The sequence below is a fragment of the Lepidochelys olivacea genome (genome assembly GCF_965140295.1).
Source record: "Lepidochelys olivacea isolate rLepOli2 genome assembly, chromosome: 7".
In the NCBI taxonomy this organism is placed as follows: Eukaryota; Metazoa; Chordata; order Testudines; family Cheloniidae; genus Lepidochelys; species Lepidochelys olivacea.
Window position 1 is genome coordinate 48,206,882 of NC_140417.1, and position 18,863 is coordinate 48,225,744.

The 18,863-nt window shown below is 52.8% G+C and overlaps 1 protein-coding gene across 3 annotated transcripts in view; it reads left to right on the forward strand.

Moving 5' to 3' along the window:
• Positions 1–18,863, forward strand: part of CACNA2D2 (calcium voltage-gated channel auxiliary subunit alpha2delta 2) — a 598,918-nt gene that overhangs the window by 476,390 nt on the left and 103,665 nt on the right. For all 3 annotated transcript variants that reach the window (XM_084635197.1, XM_084635195.1, XM_084635196.1), the window contains exons 7-8: positions 8,624–8,755; positions 9,320–9,377. In XM_084635197.1, the coding sequence (XP_084491323.1) occupies positions 8,624–8,755; positions 9,320–9,377 (190 nt within the window). The remainder of the gene's footprint in view (positions 1–8,623; positions 8,756–9,319; positions 9,378–18,863) is intronic.

Here is an 18,863-nt window from a genome sequence, read left to right on the forward strand (position 1 = left end):
ATCTGCTCGCTATGCCCCTACTTATACATCCCAAAATGCCATTGGCCTTCTTGGCAACAAGGGCACACTGCTGACTCATATCCAGCTTCTCGTCCACTGTCACCCCTAGGTCCTTTTCCGCAGAACTGCTGCCTAGCCATTCGGTCCCTAGTCTGTAGCTGTGCATTGGGTTCTTCCATCCTAAGTGCAGGACCCTGCACTTATCCTTATTGAACCTCATCAGATTTCTTTTGGCCCAATCCTCCAATTTGTCTAGGTCCTTCTGTATCCTATCCCTCCCCTCCAGCGTATCTACCACTCCTCCCAGTTTAGTGTCATCCGCAAATTTGCTGAGAGTGCAATCCACACCATCCTCCAGATCATTTATGAAGATATTGAACAAAACTGGCCCCAGGACCGACCCTTGGGGTACTCCACTTGATACCGGCTGCCAACTAGATATGGAGCCATTGACCACTACCCATAGAGCCCGACAATCTAGCCAGCTTTCTACCCACCTTGTAGTACATTCATCCAGCCCATACTTCCTTAACTTCCTGACAAGAATACTGTGGGAGACCGTGTCAAAAGCTTTGCTAAAGTCAAGAAACAATACATCCACTGCTTTCCCTTCATCCACAGAACCAGTAATCTCATCATAGAAGGCGATTAGATTAGTCAGGCATGACCTTCCCTTGGTGAATCCATGCTGGCTGTTCCTGATCACTTTCCTCTCATGCAAGTGCTTCAGGATTGATTCTTTGAGGACCTGCTCCATGATTTTTCCAGGGACTGAAGTGAGGCTGACTGGCCTGTAGTTCCCAGGATCCTCCTTCTTCCCTTTTTTAAAGATTGGCACTACATTAGCCTTTTTCCAGTCATCCGGGACTTCCCCGGTTCGCCACGAGTTTTCAAAGATAATGGCCAATGGCTCTGCAGTCACAGCCGCCAATTCCTTCAGCACTCTCGGATGCAACTCGTCCGGCCCCATGGACTTGTGCACGTCCAGCTTTTCTAAATAGTCCCTAACCACCTCTATCTCCACAGAGGGCTGGCCATCTCTTCCCCATTTTGTGATGCCCAGCGCAGCAGTCTGGGAGCTGACCTTGTTAGTGAAAACAGAGGCAAAAAAAGCATTGAGTACATTAGCTTTTTCCACATCCTCTGTCACTAGGTTGCCTCCCTCATTCAGTAAGGGGCCCACACATTCCTTGGCTTTCTTCTTGTTGCCAACATACCTGAAGAAACCCTTCTTGCTACTCTTGACATCTCTGGCTAGCTGCAGCTCCAGGTGCGATTTGGCCCTCCTGATAACATTCCTACATGCCCGAGCAATATTTTACTACTCTTCCCTGGTCATATGTCCAACCTTCCACTTCTTGTAAGCTTCTTTTTTATGTTTAAGATCCGCTAGGATTTCACCATTAAGCCAAGCTGGTCGCCTGCCATATTTACTATTCTTTCGACTCATTGGGATGGTTTGTCCCTGTAACCTCAACAGGGATTCCTTGAAATACACCCAGCTCTCCTGGACTCCTTTCCCCTTCAAGTTAGTCCCCCAGGGGATCCTGGCCATCCGTTCCCTGAGGGAGTCGAAGTCTGCTTTCCTGAAGTCCAGGGTCCGTATCCTGCTGCTTACCTTTCTTCCCTGCGTCAGGATCCTGAACTCAACCAACTCATGGTCACTGCCTCCCAGATTCCCATCCATTTTTGCTTCCCCCACTAATTCTACCCGGTTTGTGAGCAGCAGGTCAAGAAAAGCGCCCCCCCAGTTGGCTCCTCTAGCACTTGCGCCAGGAAATTGTCCCCTACGCTTTCCAAAAACTTCCTGGATTGTCTATGCACCGCTGTATTGCTCTCCCAGCAGATATCAGGAAAATTAAAGTCACCCATGAGAATCAGGGCATGCGATCTAGTAGCTTCCGTGAGCTGCCGGAAGAAAGCCTCATCTACCTCATCCCCCTGGTCCGGTGGTCTATAGCAGACTCCCACCACTACATCACTCTTGTTGCACACACTTCTAAACTTAATCCAGAGACACTCAGGTTTTTCTGCAGTTTCGTACCGGAGCTCTGAGCAGTCATACTGCTCCCTTACATACAGTGCTACTCCCCCACCTTTTCTGCCCTGCCTGTCCTTCCTGAACAGTTTATAACCATCCATGACAGTACTCCAGTCATGTGAGTTATCCCACCAAGTCTCTGTTATTCCGATCACGTCATAGTTCCTTGACATCACCAGGACCTCCAGTTCTCCCTGCTTGTTTCCAAGGCTTTGTGCATTTGTATATAAGCACTTGAGATAACCTGTTGATCGCCCCTCATTCCCAGTATGAGGCAGGAGCCCTCCCCTCACAGACATTCCTGCCTGTGCTTCCTCCCGGTATCCCGCTTTCCCACTTACCTCAGGGCTTCGGTCTCCTTCCCCCGGTGAACCTAGTTTAAAGCCCTCCTCACTAGGTTAGCCAGCAAAGATGCTCTTCCCTCTCTTCGTAAGATGGAGCCCGTCTCTGCCCAGCACTCCTCCTTCATGGAACACCATCCCATGGTCAAAGAAACCAAAGCCTTCTCTCCGACACCACCTGCGTAGCCATTCGTTGACTTCCACGATTCGACGCTCCCTACCTAGGCCTTTTCCTTCCACGGGGAGGATGGACGAGAACACCACTTGCGCCTCCAACTCCTTTATCCTTCTTCCTAGAGCCACATAGTCCGCAGTGATCCGCTCAAGGTCATTCTTGGCAGTATCATTGGTGCCCACGTGGAGAAGCAGGAAGGGGTAGCGATCCGAGGGCTTGATGAGTCTCGGCAGTCTCTCCGTCACATCGCGAATCTTAGCCCCTGGCAAGCAGCAGACTTCTCGGTTTTCCCGGTCAGGGCGGCAGATAGATGACTCAGTCCCGCGGAGGAGAGAGTCCCCGACCACCACCACCCGCCTTCTCCTCTTGGGAGCGGTGGTCGTGGAACTCCCAACCTCAGGACATCGCATCTCATGCCTTCCAACCAGCGGAGTCTCCTTCTGCTTTCTCGCCCCAGACATATCATCTGGTCCACTCTCCGCAACGATACCTGTGGAGAGAACATGAAAGCAGTTAGTTACCTGTGGGATGTGGGAGAGCTTGGTGCAGGCGTCCCTTAATGCGTGCGCACCCCCTCCGTCAGCCATCCCCAGCATAACCCTGGTGGAGCTGTTCCAGGACACACAAGAAAGACCCTCTTGTGAGCGCCTTAGCAGCCCTGCAGCTGACTGCTGGGGCCCTCATACAACTCCTTAGCGCCTCCGGAACCTCTCAGAGCCCTTCCCCCTGCTCCCCATTTTTGTGTACAGTGCACACGGCATCCCCAGCTGAGATCAGTGCCCCCTTTGTGCTGGGCACTGCACATGCACTTATTGAGAGACAGTCCGTGCCCGCCCCCCGCAAGAGCTTGGGCCCAGATCTTCAAAGGTAGCTTCTTACAGCCTAACTAGACAGGACAGGCAAAGGGCAAGCAGGGAAACAGACTTGTTCAAGGACACGCAGCAGGTCAGGGCAGAGCTAAGTGGTCTCCTGCATCCCAGTCCAATGCTCTACCCACTGGATCACACTGCTTCAGTGGTCAGGGGTGCTGCAGTACAGCGTGGTGACGACTGACTGAGTAGAGCTCCGATAGCTGTCTCTCTGTAGGGGGTTCTAAGGGCATCGGTCGCATTAAGGATGGGGAGGAATTGCCCGGGGGGGCTTTGGGGAGGAATAGGTGGAACTCCCAGGATAAAACTGAGCCCGGAACCCAAGTCCAGCCTCCCAGCAACAGCTGCCGGGGGGCATCCTGACCTTGGCCTCTGGCAGAGACAGGTTGCCAGGCTGTTCTGCCTGCAGAGAGTGGAGGCAAATTCTGCATCTTCTGACAGTGTTTCTCAAACTGGGGTCTGCGGACCCTTGTGGGTCTGCGAGGGTACTCCAGGGGGTCCACCGGCTCTGCTGATCAACTCCTCCTCCTCCCTCCCTCCCTCGATTCCTCCCCTCCCTCCCAGTGTCTCCTGCATGCCAGGGAACAGCTGTTCAGGGGTGTGCAGGAGGTGCTGGGGGAGGGGGCAGAAAGAGGCAGGGAAGAGGAGGGGCAGGGAAGAGGAGGAGCGGGGGTGGGAAGAGGTGAGTCGGGGTGGGGCCTTGAGGGAATGGGTGGAATGGGAACAGGGGCTGGGTCTGATCCAGGGGTTGGGGGTCTGTGAAAAATGCTTAATCAAAATGGCGGTCCTCGGGTTGCTAAAGTTTGAGAAACGCTGTGCTATGGAATCTACAGGAGGAGTGTAGCTAGCAGATGGTGACTGCTCAGTAATAGGCAAGGTAGAGTAACTTGGATACAGCTAGCTAGGTAGGAAAGAAGGATAATGAGGCAAACTGTGTCCATCACCAGCGCTAGGGAGTCGGCAATGGGAAAAAGTTCGCTGTTACAGAATATTGGACTCGTGAGAGAACCTGGATCTGGATTTCTAGGCCTGCATGGCACAGACCCTGGGAGAAGAACTGGACCTGGATTCCTGAGCCCCGGGGCCCTGGGTGCAGCACCCAAGTGGAGGGGGGTGTAGCCGGCATGGTTTTCTCTGGGTAGCTGTCTCTTGAGAGCAGCCTGTGGTGTTTATATTCAGGTACAAAAACTGCTGCTTAAGGAAGATGAATCTCCCTCTCACAAGGTCACTGAGAATGCAAGAAACCAAAACCGGTGCAATGGCCAGAAAGCTGGAGACCAAGAGCAGTTCTAAGGCAGCGGCCTTGCTGGCTCTCTAAGTGCACAGGTTTTGTCCTAGCCTCACTAGACAGTGGCCCAGTAGCCCCACTGGGACATGCAAAAAGTGCAGTAGGTGGTGTCAGCAAAGCTGAACAACAGAGAGATCGGATGCAAAACTGGCCCTGTTGCAACTGCCCTGAGCCCTGATAGGGCTGGATTGCCCAGGCCCCTCGCCCCACCCGGCCCGAGATGGGCTCTTGCTGCAGCCCTTTGAGGGCATGAAGCTGCTCTGGAGGTGTGTGCCAGCCTAGTCGAGGTTTGAGACCACGACACTGCAGTCAGCATCGTGCCGTTCCACAGTGCAGGCTGGCAGTGGGAAGCAGCAGGGCTAGAAGGGGCTGCCCAGTTTGTGGTGGTTGGTTTTTTCCTCTGTTTAATTTTAGGCAAGATACGGCTGTGCTTTCAGGAGTGGCGTTCAGAGCCACAAATACTTTCCTTGTATGTTGGCTTTTAAAATGTCCCCGCAAAGCCCTCAGCTCATGGGGCTGAGCTCCCAGCAAGTCTGGGGCATCTTCAGAGCCTTCCAGGCCCCTCAGAAGCCCCTGCTCTGGGGACAAGCTCCCCCAGTGCCAAATTCTGCCTTGCACAGCGGGGGTGTTCCACAGGTGCCATGGGAGCAGTTAGTGCTGTCGCCAGGAACCTGAGATCCCTCTTTCTGTGCAGACATTGTTCTGGCCATCGATCTGTTTTGCCTAAGCGTTTGTTTGTGCTGCACCTGCCATATCGCTGTGGTGCCGGGGAACTGTTAGAGGGGGAATGCTCACGTACTCTTTGGATGGAAGAGAAGGGATTCCTTTCCTATCTATTCCCTGCCTCTTCCCTCCCTTGTCCTGCCCGTGGATCGATACTACCATTCAGTGCTCCCCGCTCCTTCACCAGAATGCACGTCGAGCCCCAGATGGGCTGGGTGGCTTGCAGGGCATTAGGCTTGTCTACCCCATCTCAGATGTCACCAGCCTGCCCTGCTCCAAATACACCCCCCCCCCCCCCGAGAGACGCTTTGCACCATTGCCGGGTCTGGCAGGGTTGTGAACCATGCAAAATCTCTTCTGAGCTGGAGAGGGTCAGACCCCTTTCCATCTCTGTGCTATTGTCTACATTTGCATATGGAGCAGCATCTCCCCAGGGTCTGACGTGTGGTGCAGTTGCTGAGAGCGGAGCCACAAGGAGGCAGAGCCAGGAGAGCAGGCTGGAGCTTGCGCTGGGCTCAGGTGGGCACTCCCCAAGCAGGTGCAGAGTTCCAGGGTTTCAAAAAGGGACTGGGGAGGGGATGGGGCAGGCGAGGTTCTTATTCCCACTGAATGAGGAGGCTGCAGAAGAGGAAGGGAGGAGAGAGAGATGGACTGGGCCGATAAAATGAAAGGAGTCAGAACTCCTGAGTTCTAGTTCAGGCGCAGCTGCTGCGTTGTAAAGTGGGGAGAGTTCAGCCCACTTGTGCACTGCGGGGGGCTCCATGCTTTCCTCCTCGCAGAGAGCCGAGATCCTCAGCTGGAGGAGTTTGAGAGACTCACCGGCCTGAGAGTGCTCTACGGGGTTCAGACCTCCTCATCCATCTTCTCCCGTGCTCAGCTCCGCAGCTCAGCCCTGCACCATTGGAGAAACCCCTTTATGCCCCCAGCTACCCCTTGCCCCCGTGTAGGAGCTGCCCCACTCAAATACCATCCTTAGAGGCTTCTGAAAGAAACGACCCCTTGTAAAGAGCGACTAACCGCGTGCCTGTCCCATTCACTTCAGCAGTCCTGGCCCCATCTGATTAATCACAGAGTCAGGCTGCTCTGAGCTCATCGCTCGCCTCAATAGCGGAATCATTTCAAATCTCTCTTTGCCGGTGTCTTAATTGCTTTTGCATCGGGCACAAGGGCCGGTGTGAATGCAGAGTAGGGCAAGCTCTTCTCACCCACTGTCTCTTGGGGACTAGCTGATGGAGGAGGGACTCAAACGCAGCCCCCATGGGGGACAGACCCAATTTATTTCCCATTTGCCGCAGGTACCTGGTGGCAAGCATGTGCCACAGGCTTGAATGTGCCCCCTGCAGTTCTTCGTTTCGGGGTGGGGGGGTCCTTTGCTCACCAGCTCACCAGCCACTCAGATTGGGAGGCTGACACCTGCCTGGGGTGACTGTCTGGATCTGTGCAGTAGTGTGTGGAGGAGAGGCCAGGAGTCCCTGCCAGCTGCTGATGGAGAAAGAAACCTCAGTCTGGGAAGCATGGATTTGTCCATCTCCCCCTCCCCAGGCTGAAAGACGCTGGTTCCCAGTGCCCCAAGCATTGGAGCCTAGACCTGTGAGGACCCCCATCTTGGCCCACCCTGGCCATTGAACTAGGGACCGCGGCAGCTGCAGTCACAGACTCCCCTCCCCGAGGAACGGGCAGAGAACACACCTACCCTGGGTTACGCAGATGCAGGAGAAGGCCCCTAGCTTACAGCCAGAGGGTAGGTTTATATATGGCAGTGACGGGGGGGATGGCAGCTCAAGCTGACAGACCTAACCTAGCTTGGCTGTAGCTCACTCGGGTCCTAGTGCAGGCGAGCTGTCCAATAATCATGCAGGAGTCAGGAGGGCTCATACAGACCCTGCGGAAGTGTTTGCAGCTGCAGCTTCACTCCTCTGGAACACGGGATAGCTAGGTTGAAGCTAGCCCTGGCATGGCCAGCTGAAGCCATGCCCCAGGACCGCTGCCAGGACGTGCCCTGAGGATCTGTTTTTGCAAACATTGACAGCTGCATGTGGTACCTCCTGCAGAGACCAGCCCCCTGCACAGCAATGGGGTCGCTCCTGGGCTGATGGTTGCACTTGGGAGGCAGCATGGCCAGATTGGACCTTCCATTGCAGGATCGGGCGTCAACGCAAAGAAGGTCTGGGGCTGCACCGTCTCAGTCCCAGCCTTGTGTGGCATGAGTTAGGTTTGAGGGGCCAGATCCTGCCCTGACCCAGGCCTGCTTTCCTCAGAGTAGCTGCCTGCTTACACTGCCCATGCTGGGTGTAGGAGCACCAGGGCAGGAGTGGGCATGTGCTGGTGGATGGTGAGTGGGTAGCGGAGACATGGAGGAGGAAGGAGATGGACCCAGGCCCAGGGGCTGGCAGTGGGTGAGACTGGTGGGTAGGGTAAGTGGTGGGCACACGGGGCCAAGGGACAGCACTATGCTGAATGTGATTCTGATGTGGGGAGAGACGAAGCTGGTGCGGAGGGAAGAGCGTGCTGCGGGCCAGGACTGTAAAGCCCGTGGCACTGAAGAATCACAGAGGGCTTGTGGGTCTCGTTGGGCTCCTCCCATGGCTGATCTGCTGGGACAAGGCCCAGTCAGAGCTGGGTACTTCCATGCTGATCTGTGACAAACGAGGGCTCACCTCTGCCTGGCGCTGGCTTCCACGTTCCCACGTCTGGGCCTGGTGGGTGGCTTCCGGCGCCTCATGGAGCCACATGCTCCCCCCCAGACTGTCTCTTCCATGGTGCTCTGCTCTTGGAGCCCCAGCATCACTGCTGTCATTCCTGAGCCCCCTGCCCTCCCACCCCCAGCACCCCCTTGGCCCTAGCCTTGCCTCCTGTGCCCTGCTGCAGGAGTAGGGGTCTCCCACCCCTTCTTCCCCGTATCAGGGGAGGCAAAGGGGCTGCTGAGTGAGCGCTAGGATGTACTGAGGGGTTAGCACCAGCCACGTGGCAGCACACAGCTGAGATTAGCAACAGAGCAGTAACTGCTGGGTATTGTTGCTCTCCTGGGCCAGCCACACCGCGGTCTAGATCTGTGCCAATCAGCACCAGGGGAGTATGTGGCCCACTGTGTCCATCCCCTTGCAGGCCGAGTATCGGGAATGAATGAGGTCCTCTCCCTAGGTCCTGTACCCCCCACTCAGCCCGTCCGTGCTCTCTCCCTTCCAGCCACCGTGATCCTCAATGAGCTGAACTGGACTGAAGCCCTGGAGGACGTGTTTATCGAGAACCGGAAGGAAGACCCGTCTCTGCTGTGGCAGGTCTTTGGCAGCGCCACTGGCGTGACTCGCTACTACCCAGGTCTGTTGTGCCGGCATCGCGGCTTTCTGCGGGGAAGGGAAACATGGCAGCCTCAGACACCCCTGCTGGGAGGTGGGGCATGCCCATGTTAGGAGGGGCAGCAGCACAGCGCCCCCTAGTGCCATGGTGGGAGCTTAGGTGCTGAACTCAGGCGTTGAGATTCACAGTCCTTTTACAGGTGCCTATAAGGCATTGTGATCTGATACCTAACTCCTTGGGAGCATTCAGCTCCTCCTCTGGCTGTCTGCTGGGCTGATCACATGCCCCCAGTACCGGCCAAGCTCCTGCTGACATCCACAGCAGCTTTGCCTGCAGGGCGCATGTAGCTCAGTTGTTCTCAGCCCACAGACGGCCCAATCAACACACAGCTGCGGCCCATGTGACATCCTCAGGGCCACACAGCTAGAATATATAGGGTGTGAATGTGGCCCACATAACACAGAGAGCTGCATCTGTAGCCCACGATGGTCAATAGATTGAGAACCAGTGAGCTAGCTCATCCCCTCCCCTCCCACAGCCTCTATCCCCGTGTGCTGACATCTGCCTCCTCTGCTTTCATTGCAGCCACCCCCTGGAGAGCGCCCAATAAGATCGACTTGTATGACGTCCGCAGGAGGCCTTGGTGAGAAGGGAGGAGGACAGTCCCCCAGGGGGCGGGCTAGAGGGCTGCATGTGGATGACATACTGGGATGGGAGGTGGGTTCACCCTGAACCACTTCTACAACCTGAGCACCCGCCTTCCATACAGCCCAGCAAGTTCCCGGGCACTGAGGGCCATGGGAGGAGCCCAGCGAGACCCCACGCCCAGCAGGCTGCATCCATACTTGGAAGGTCCCACTGAGATAGCCAGCTGTTTCTTTTCATGGAGCTATGGGCTGCTTCAAGACCCTCAACAGCTCATAGACATGGGGCTGTGTTATCAAAACTGACCTGGTCACAAAGGGTATTGAAAAGAGCCAGGAACACCAATGGTCAACATCTCCAGCCTTTCAGCTACTGTAAATTGCCAGCACTGACATGCATTGGCAGAGCATTCTGGTCAATTACTCGTAAATGAGCACAACAGCCCCTCCCACTCCCAGCCCTGCCCCAACAAGCAGCTATTAAAATGGAGATGGGTTTACCGAAGCCAGGTGTGTGGTTATTCAGGAGTCTCCTTCCTTCCCCTTTCTCTCTCCCCTCTTGCCTGCATCTTCTCTTCCCCCTCTCCTTCCATCCCTCGCTCACTCTTGTAGGGAGGCAGCTAGGCTGTATGAAACTCCAGGTCTGGGAGCAGCCAGCTCTGTCCAATTTTCATTTCACACATCATTGGTGTTGGAAAATGGATACAATAACACAGGCAGGGGCATCGGAGCTGCAGCTTTTGGCTCTTTTCCTCCCCTCCCCTTCCTTCCTGCCTGCCTCTGGGGAAGACAGAGGGTTAGGCAGCTAGATCCTTAGATACAGACCAACCAGGTTGATCATCTTCCTTCCTTTCTCCCCCAGTGGAGATGGTAAGTGTGGGGCTTGTTCATAGGCAGCACTTACATGGGATCCCGTTTAAGAAGAAAAACGAATGACTCTCGAAAGCTGGAGCCAGAAGGACAGCGAGAGAAATACGAGGCACAATGACAGACTGTGTTTAAGTGATAGCTGCAAGCATCAATTTAGCCACACATCAAGTTAAGCGTGATTGAATCATTTACAATTAGCCCTGGTAGAGGAGCTAGCTCTATAGGGCTAATTATTCCACCACAAATGCAGGGTGCTGGGATTTCCTGTTTATTCGGGGCTCCTTTTAACTATCCAAATGGCACCGGCTGCCTGTGATGCAGGGGGTAATAGAAAATATAAAGAAAAGGAGTACTTGTGGCACCTTAGAGACTAACCAATTTATTTGAGCATAAGCTTTCGTGAGCTACAGCTCACTTCATCGGCTGCATACTGTCATTCATAAACCAGTCGGAGAACACTTCAATCTCTCTGGTCGCTCGATTTCTGATCTCAAAGTGACTATCCTTCAACAAAACAACTTCGAAAACAGACTCCAGCGAGAGACTGCTGAATTGGAATTAATTTGCAAATTGGATACAATTAACTTAGGCTTGAATAGAGACTGGGAATGGTTGATTCATTATAAAAAGTAACCTATTTCCCCTTGCTTATTCCTTCCCCCCCCCCCACTGTTCCTCAGACGTTCTTGTTAAACCCTGGATTTGTGCTGGAAATGGCCCACCTTGATTATCATACACATTGTAAGGAGAGTGGTCACTTTAGATAAGCTATTACCAGCAGGAGGGTGGGGTGGGGGGAGAGAAAACCCTTTGTAGTGATAAACACCCATTTTTTCATGGTCTGTGTGTATAAAAACATCTTCTGTACTTTCCACGGTATGCATCCAATGAAGTGAGCTGTAGCTCACGAAAGCTTATACTCAAATAAATTGGTTAGTCTCTAAGGTGCCACAAGTACTCCTTTTCTTTTTGCGAATACAGACTAACACGGCTGCTACTCTGAAACCTGTCAGAAAATATAAAGGTTTTTGTGCATCCCTACATTCTGCTTTGATCCCTAGCTAAACAGCCTAAGCCTGCCTGTGCTCTGGTGACCACTCTTTTCTTTTGTTTGCTTGACAACTGCTGTTATCGGTTTTTACCCATGTCGTCTTTAGCCCCTTGCTTGTCCAAACAGGTATTTACCTCCTGGAAGGACACAGCAGGAGGGCATTCTAAGCAGAAGTCCTGGAAGGGCAACAAAGAAAAAAAATATCAGAGGTGGGGAAGGTTTAATAGCCAGCATTTGCATAAACAGTAGCAGCTTGATTAAAGTCTGTTCTTTAAACTCCAGGTCCCTGCTTATCTGGAGCCAGAGAAAGCCCCATCCCATCAGGGCTGGCTGCAGAATAGATAAGTTTCTCTCAGCTGCCAGCAGGAGAGATACAGGCGTGAGGGTGTTCACCTGCACGGTGATGCAATGTGAAGGTGATGGAGTTAAAAGCACCTAAGTCAGGAAATGAAAGCTCTAAGGTGCAGATCCTCGAGGGAATTTAGGAACCTAAAGTTAGTAGTTAGGTGCCTAAATCCCTTTGTATAAAGCAGTGCCACACCAGAGCTGAGGATCTGCCACACTAGGTGCAATGTGGGCATGTTAATGGTCTGAGAGCTGTAACTCTTTCATTGTCTGACGTGTCTGGGTCTAAGGCCCTGTTCCTGCGGTCAGATCCATGCAGATAGGCCCTTTCGCCCACCTGGCATGTGCTGGAGTCAGTGGCAACACACTGCACAGGCAAAGCGATGGGATTGCAGGGTCAGACCCAGGTTTTTACATGAAACACTGCTTTACTGTTCTTTTTCTGTTGAATTTCTATGGGGATTTTAAAGGAGGAAAAAATTCCCTGTGCTTAATTATATTAGGCCCTGATTCAAGAAAGCCCTTACGCATGTGCTTAAAGTTAAATATGTGTTTTTTCATGCTTTCCTGAATAGCAGCCTTAGTATTTAAATGATTCAGTTGGCTCTGCAAGTTCATACCTCATTGGGGTGAATGAGGGGATCAAAGTGTTCCCATCATCTGTCTGTCGATCCATCGGAAGTGATGGAGAGTCTCTGCACCTCACAGTGAACAAACTATTATGCCACGCTATCATGACCATGGTGACAGGTCCTCAGTGGGTATAAATTGTCGTATCTTAATTGAATCCAATGGAACCCCCTGAGAATCTGCCGACAGAGAGCGAGAGAGATTTCATGATGGTGTGAGATAAATATTTTATGACCATGATACTTGCTTATCGTAGTACTTACCTGCCATATCACAAGGTAGGTGTGGTAAGATTTTTTATTGTACCAACATGACTTTGTGAAAGAAGCAAGTGTTCAAGCTTACACAGAGCTCTTTAGGTCTGGGAAGGGTTCTCAGAGTGTGTCACAGGTAAATAAATAAAGGCGGAATAGATTGTTAAGCATAAGGAGTTGACACATGTTGCAAGTGACCATTCAAGGTGAAGTGGGCAGTTAAGCTTCTGCACTTGTAGGACAAGTGAAGGTTAGTGACTTACAGTTTGTTGTAATAAGCCATAAATCCAGTGTCTTTGGGTCCATGATTTTTAGCATCTACCAAAGTTATGAATTTAAGCTCCCAGCTTGTCTTTTGACGGTGTTGTACAGTCTTTGAAGACGAACACTGAGAGGTCAGATAAGTTAAGGCCCATGTCAAGTTTGGGCACCTGAACTGAGAGCTCAGAATGACACCCCTCTCGGTGACACCCCTGCTGGGCCTGACAGGAGGAAGCTGCCTGACACTAATGCAGAGGAGACAAAAGCCAGACCTGCGGCAAGTGTGCGGGGAGTAGACTGGGACAAGGAGTCTGGGGGTGGGAAATTACATACAACTTTAGGTTTTTGTGTGTGTAATATATATATATATTCATCCTTTTTCCTGGGGATATTTTTAGCAGGTGGGTTCTCTTTGTTTAGTTCATGTCACATTAAAAACAACCCTCTCCTGGAAACCTGTGGGTGGCAACATGAATGCAGCATTTGCTCGAAATCCATGTTTAGACATGAACAAGGAGTGCTGGAAGCTGTCACATTTCAGGATCCATTTCTTCTCTCATGTAAATACACATTGTTCATCCAGCACCTAGCAGACACTGGAAATCCCTTGGAGAAGTTACTGCCCCAAAGCCACGAATAGACAATGTTTAGACTTTTCTTTCTTTCCTTCTGATTGTATTTGTTGCACAGAAGGAAAGAGCCAGTTGGTTTCTCTGGGGAATACCTTCTTCCTGTTGCTTTAGTCATCTTTGCTTCTTTAGTCTGAGCAAATTTCATTCTTCAGAAAGGTGCCACATTACTCTGAGTTCATCTCCTCCCTCTGCCACTGACTGATGTATGTCAGTTACTCTCTCTGGGCCTCCATTCCCCATCTTTAAAACTGGGCTTAATAATCCTTCTTTTCACTGGCTGGTCTATGGATGCTAAACTCTTAGGAGCTGGGACTATCACTATGGATATGTCTACACTGTAGCCTTGGCCCATACGCCTACATGTGTTGTTGCCCAAATCCTCCTGCCATCCACAGCAAACCCCTCAAGCACATGCTTATTTGCACTCTGAACCCATGCTTGCCTGCACTGCTGGAACCTGCCCACTTTGCAGTGAGGACACAGGCAAGATCACATGAGCCCTGGCAATCCTCCAGGGCCTTCCCACAATTCCCCCTGAAAGACAGACAAGTTCTCTCTCAATTGACACAGCTGACTGGGGAAGAATCCTAGGGCATCTGAGCTATGAGCTATGGGATGTGTTCAGAGAAGTGCAGGAACAGCGAGGACACACAGTCACAGGGGCAGGGCTTTGCTGTGGGGATGCTGCCACCTAGGCTAGGCTGATGCAGGTGCCAATCACCAGACAGCTGAAATGACACTCAGATCTTGAATGCCTTGGGTTTTTTTTCTATTGAAATCGCAGAGGAGGGGAGGTTGTTTTCCATGGGCTTTGTATATCATTTCTGTGATTTCCACACATCCCGCTTTGTTTTTACAAAACCAACATGTTTGTATCATAATTTGCCCCTTAAGACTGTGTGCAAAATGCACTGCCTGCAGAGACTGACTGTAAACCCAGCTGAAAACGGGCTTGTAGCAGAAACAGCATCTTACCAGAGCCTCATCTGGCAAATGCTTCGTGAGAGTCAAAGAGAGGTTGGAGTCAGCAGGAGCTCTGCACACTGAGGGCATGCAGGGTTGGGCCCAAAACAGGTGCCTAGCTCCCATTGAAGTCAATGGGAGTTGTGCATGCTGCAAGCATGCGGGATCAGGCCCCCAGCAGCTCCTGACTGCAGGGACAGGGGTTTTGCATGCTTTCCTCTAAGGGAAGGCACTACACTGCACAGGTGTGCGTAGGATTTCAAGAGGCATTCTATCCTGCCCAGCCTTGCCCTGTCACCAGACTGACAAATAGGACAGAGCGGTGGGAGCGCGCACCCCAGCGCCAATCAGGCTCTCTCTTTGACAGGAAATGAATGGCCCCACCATTGTGGTTAATTGTCTTTGATTCCTGCACATTAATTATTAACTTTCCTCAGTTGCAGCGGCTGTGCAGGGTTATTAGGGAAGGAGCCGAGTCTGGCTGGCTTGAGTTCAGTTACTGTGCTAAGGCCCTCACTGTTGCGCTCTCTCCTGGAGCTTGTTGGAGAACAGTCCTCCTTAGCACCAGCATGAATCCTCTCTCTCCTCAGCAGCAGCAAAGCACTTAAGCGTGGGCTTTAGTCAATGGGATTTTAAGTGCACGCTCAGAGCTAAATACGGACTGAAGTGCTTTGCAGAGCTGGGACTGACCTCCCAGGCCTGTGCGCTTGAGAATGGAAAGTGCCTGCTCCTCAGAATGTCTCTGTTTCTAACGCTAACCAAAGTCAAAATCTTGTGGGGAGAGCCGGCTGTGAGCCCTCCAGGGAGAGGCCTGGGAGAACTGTACGCCCTACATGGGCAGTTCCGGAGGAACAAACAGGGAGGCTGTTACACACGGAGAGAGAATCCCCCCTCCACCCACAACCGGGGCAGGTTCTGCAGTCTGGGGGGACATTCTCACTGCAGAGGTAGCCCTGGTGATCGGCCCTTGGCTTAGCCTTGCCCAGGTGTGAGCAGCCGCCCAGAAAACCACACCCCAGTTGTTGTGTCCCACACTGGTGCTGTTCTGCCCCGTGTTTGTCACTGGGACTTCTGGGGGCACATCTCATGAGTCTCTGTGACTTTCTCCCAGTGAACTGTGAGAGCACGGGTCTGTCCTCCTGGGCAGACGGGGGGAACTGTGTGAAGGCATCGGTGGACTCTCAATGCATGGTTTTGCCTGCTTCCTCACTGCAGAGTGGAAGCAGCAGCTGGGCTCTAACCTCAATCCCCACCCCTTTCCTCATCCTCCATCCCCACGCCGAGGCAGGCCAGCTAGCCTGGGTTCAAAACACCACTAGACTCGGCTGAGAGGGTTTGTGTGCAGATGGGGTTGGGGGAGAGAGTATTAGAGCAACACCCAGCTAAGAGCCAGGGCTAGATCTGCACTGAAAACAGACCCCGAGAGTATGTCTGCACTGCAATAGAAGACCTGCAGCACCAAGCATCAGGGCCTGGGTCAATTGACTTGGGCTCGGGCTGATAGCAGTGTAGACCCTGGGGCTCGGGCCGGAGCCTGGGCTCCAAGGCCCACCACCCACCCCCAGCCAGATTTAGGAGCCCCAGAGTCTATGCTGCTGTTTTTAGCCCCCACCCCGAGGGTCACAAGCCCAAGTCAGCTGACCTGGACTCTGCAACTCAGTACCGCAGGTTTTCTTTGCTGTGTAGACTTACCCTTGGTGACCTTCGGCTATGTCTACACTAGCCCTTTTCCCCTTGCCTTGCCCAGAGGTTTGGGTTCCCGTAATCACAGCCCTGCCTGACCCTGCTCAGAGCGGGTGCGCACAGCCTGGTGGACAAAAGACCAGTGGCTGCCAGCACCTTCCATATGGAGAGCATGCCCACCATTGCTAGCCCCCCTTGCTGGGACTGTGCGAGCAGCAGTGGGAAATTGTAGGGGCAAGTGTTGGGTGAAGGAGGCAGAGAAACAGAGGTTGCAGCTGGGCTGAAGACTGATTTCGCCCCTGCAGAGAGATAGCTCTGCACAGGATGGGCAGACATACACAGGGAGAGTCCTCCTGGGATGGGAGGAGGGGGGTGTTTGGACAGGCCCTGGAGTTAATTCCAAGAGCTAATCCCTCAGCAGCATGGCCCAGTGGGTGGGGCACTGGTGAGGAGTCAGGAGAGCTGAGTTCTGCCAATCTATTTACAGTGTAAGCCCTTCGGTCTGTTTAGAGTGTACATCACCTGGCACAAAGGGGCCTGATCCATAGGTCCTACTGTAATACACATAACAACAATGTGCTTCCAGCAGGGTCATGTGATAGTAGCTCAGGGTCTGAAATTCTGGCTTGCCAAGCTCCTTAGCTCCCCCTTTCTTTCTCAGGGTGAGGGGCCCAGCACACAGCTCCTGCCAAGAGCTATTTGGATTGCCCAGCAGCGCGGTCAGTGGGCAGCTCTCCCTTGCTCCCTGCCTTGATAAATGGCATTATTAAATAAACACTTTTCCTGCAGGGCCCTGAGTATTAAGCCGAGCGCAGCGCCCAGAGATAAATGTGCTGCCACCATCCATTAGGAGAAGCATCTTAGTTCAGCCTCTTTATGCCATCCCGCATGGGAGCCTGGAGCATGGCTTAACGGACCAGAGCATAGGGCTATAGATGGAGAAATGGGTCCAGCTTTAAAGGCCGAGGCAGGTAGACCCATTCATATGGGTGCCCAGAATATGCCCTGCGCTCCCCCGAAGAGTCATGAAACTCACCAAAGTCTAATGTGGTTTATTTCACCTGCATCCTTGCATACGTTCCTGTTTGCACCACACCTGTAATGTTTCCAGGGGCCCGGGGCTCTCCAGTCCCCTCACTCCTTGTTTTACAGTCTCTCCACTGGGTGCCCATAAAACTCTGTATTGATCCCACAGTTTTAGAGCTCATTTCAGAGGCATGCCAGGGCCTGGTACAGTGGACAGATCCTTTGTCATCCTCTGCTCCTGGTCGGTGGTGGAGGTCAGTGTCAGCAGGCTGGGTCGTTTGTCCCAGTCATAAACCATGGTCCTTGGAGTTAGGGTTTTGAGCAACCCTGCCCCCCAGTTTAAAATGGGTTTGAGTTGCAGAGCTGGGATCCAGCTCCCAGCTTCCCCAAGGCTCAGAGGGTTGGTTCAGTTCTAGAAGGTGCAGAGTAGCAAAGGTAAATCCAAGCCACCTTACACCATACATATTCAGGGATGCTTCAGGGGTGAAACAGCCCCTTGGTATAAATTAGAGCAACTCTGGGTGGGGCTCTGATTTACGGCAGCCTTCAGGTTGCTATGCAGCATCTCAGAATCACTGGAGCAGGAGAGACCCCCAACAAGCCCCCTTTTGTCCCAGGCCCCGTCCACGGCACACACTCTACACTGAAGTTTGAGTGGAGATGGCATCAGGGTATTTCCCCCTGGCCCTCTGTACGTGGCTCTGGATTTCAGGTGAATCCGAAGAACAGAGTATTTGCTGCAGTGTTGATCTGTTCAGAGCTAGCATGGGGGGCATTTCAACCCAGCCTCAGTCAAGTCCTCTGCCAGCCCAGCTGAAGGCCCTGGTGTGTGTGCATCTTGGAGCGATTGTTCCCCAGCAGCATGAGTAAGTGCGAGGATGGGTCCTTTGTGAGCGTCGGTGGCACAGGGCAAGATGGGACTTGCTGCCGGCTCGGATCTCTGCGATGAATGGGAATGTCACTGCAGCTCTGGGCTTCCTTTTCTTTTCTCCTAAGCCTGATCTGCACTGTTTGCAAGTGACAGGGAATATCGACATTCAGGGATCCTGAGAGCTTCCATCTTCCCTTGGGTTGGATGTCAGTGGCAGGAATCACAAACAATCCACACAGACTCGCTGTCTCACAGGGGGCAACAGCACTTGTTCTTGCCATGCCAGTTAGGGCTTAGTGCCGCCCTGGTGGCACCAAGATACATAGCAGAGGATGGAGGGACAGCCCTAAAAGTCAGTGTCCTGTCCCTTTTCCCCCCTCCGGGACTCAGTACAACATTCTTTGTTGCTCCTCGGGGTTATGGGGACAGGGGGAGGGGTTACCTGCTGTCCCCCAGCTGTGGCTGACCCGTCACAGCTCCCCCCCGGCTTGGTTCAGGAAAAGAAACCCCTAAACTCCCCCTCCCATGCCTTGCCCCCAAATGCAGGACTCAGGACCCAGAACAAAGTGCTGGCCCTTGCGCTCCCCTGGCTAGCACACATGCAGTCTGGGATGTGGAATCAGGGGCTCCGAGGCAAAGCAGGAGAGAGGAGGGGGCTCTTTTACCAGCTGGAAAACATCTCCTGTTCCCTGGACAGTGCCAAAAGCAAAGGGGCTGGCTGGTCCCATAGCTGCTTGTGAGGCAGAAAGCTCAGCCTCATCCCCAAAGAAAATGTAATCATTTCCAATTAGCGAACATCCCTCACTTGCTTTAGTAATCAAGGCCTGTCCGTTTACAAGTAATTCCCAGTAATGGTGAGTAATTGACAGTAATTAAGCACTAATTCACACCAGGCCAAA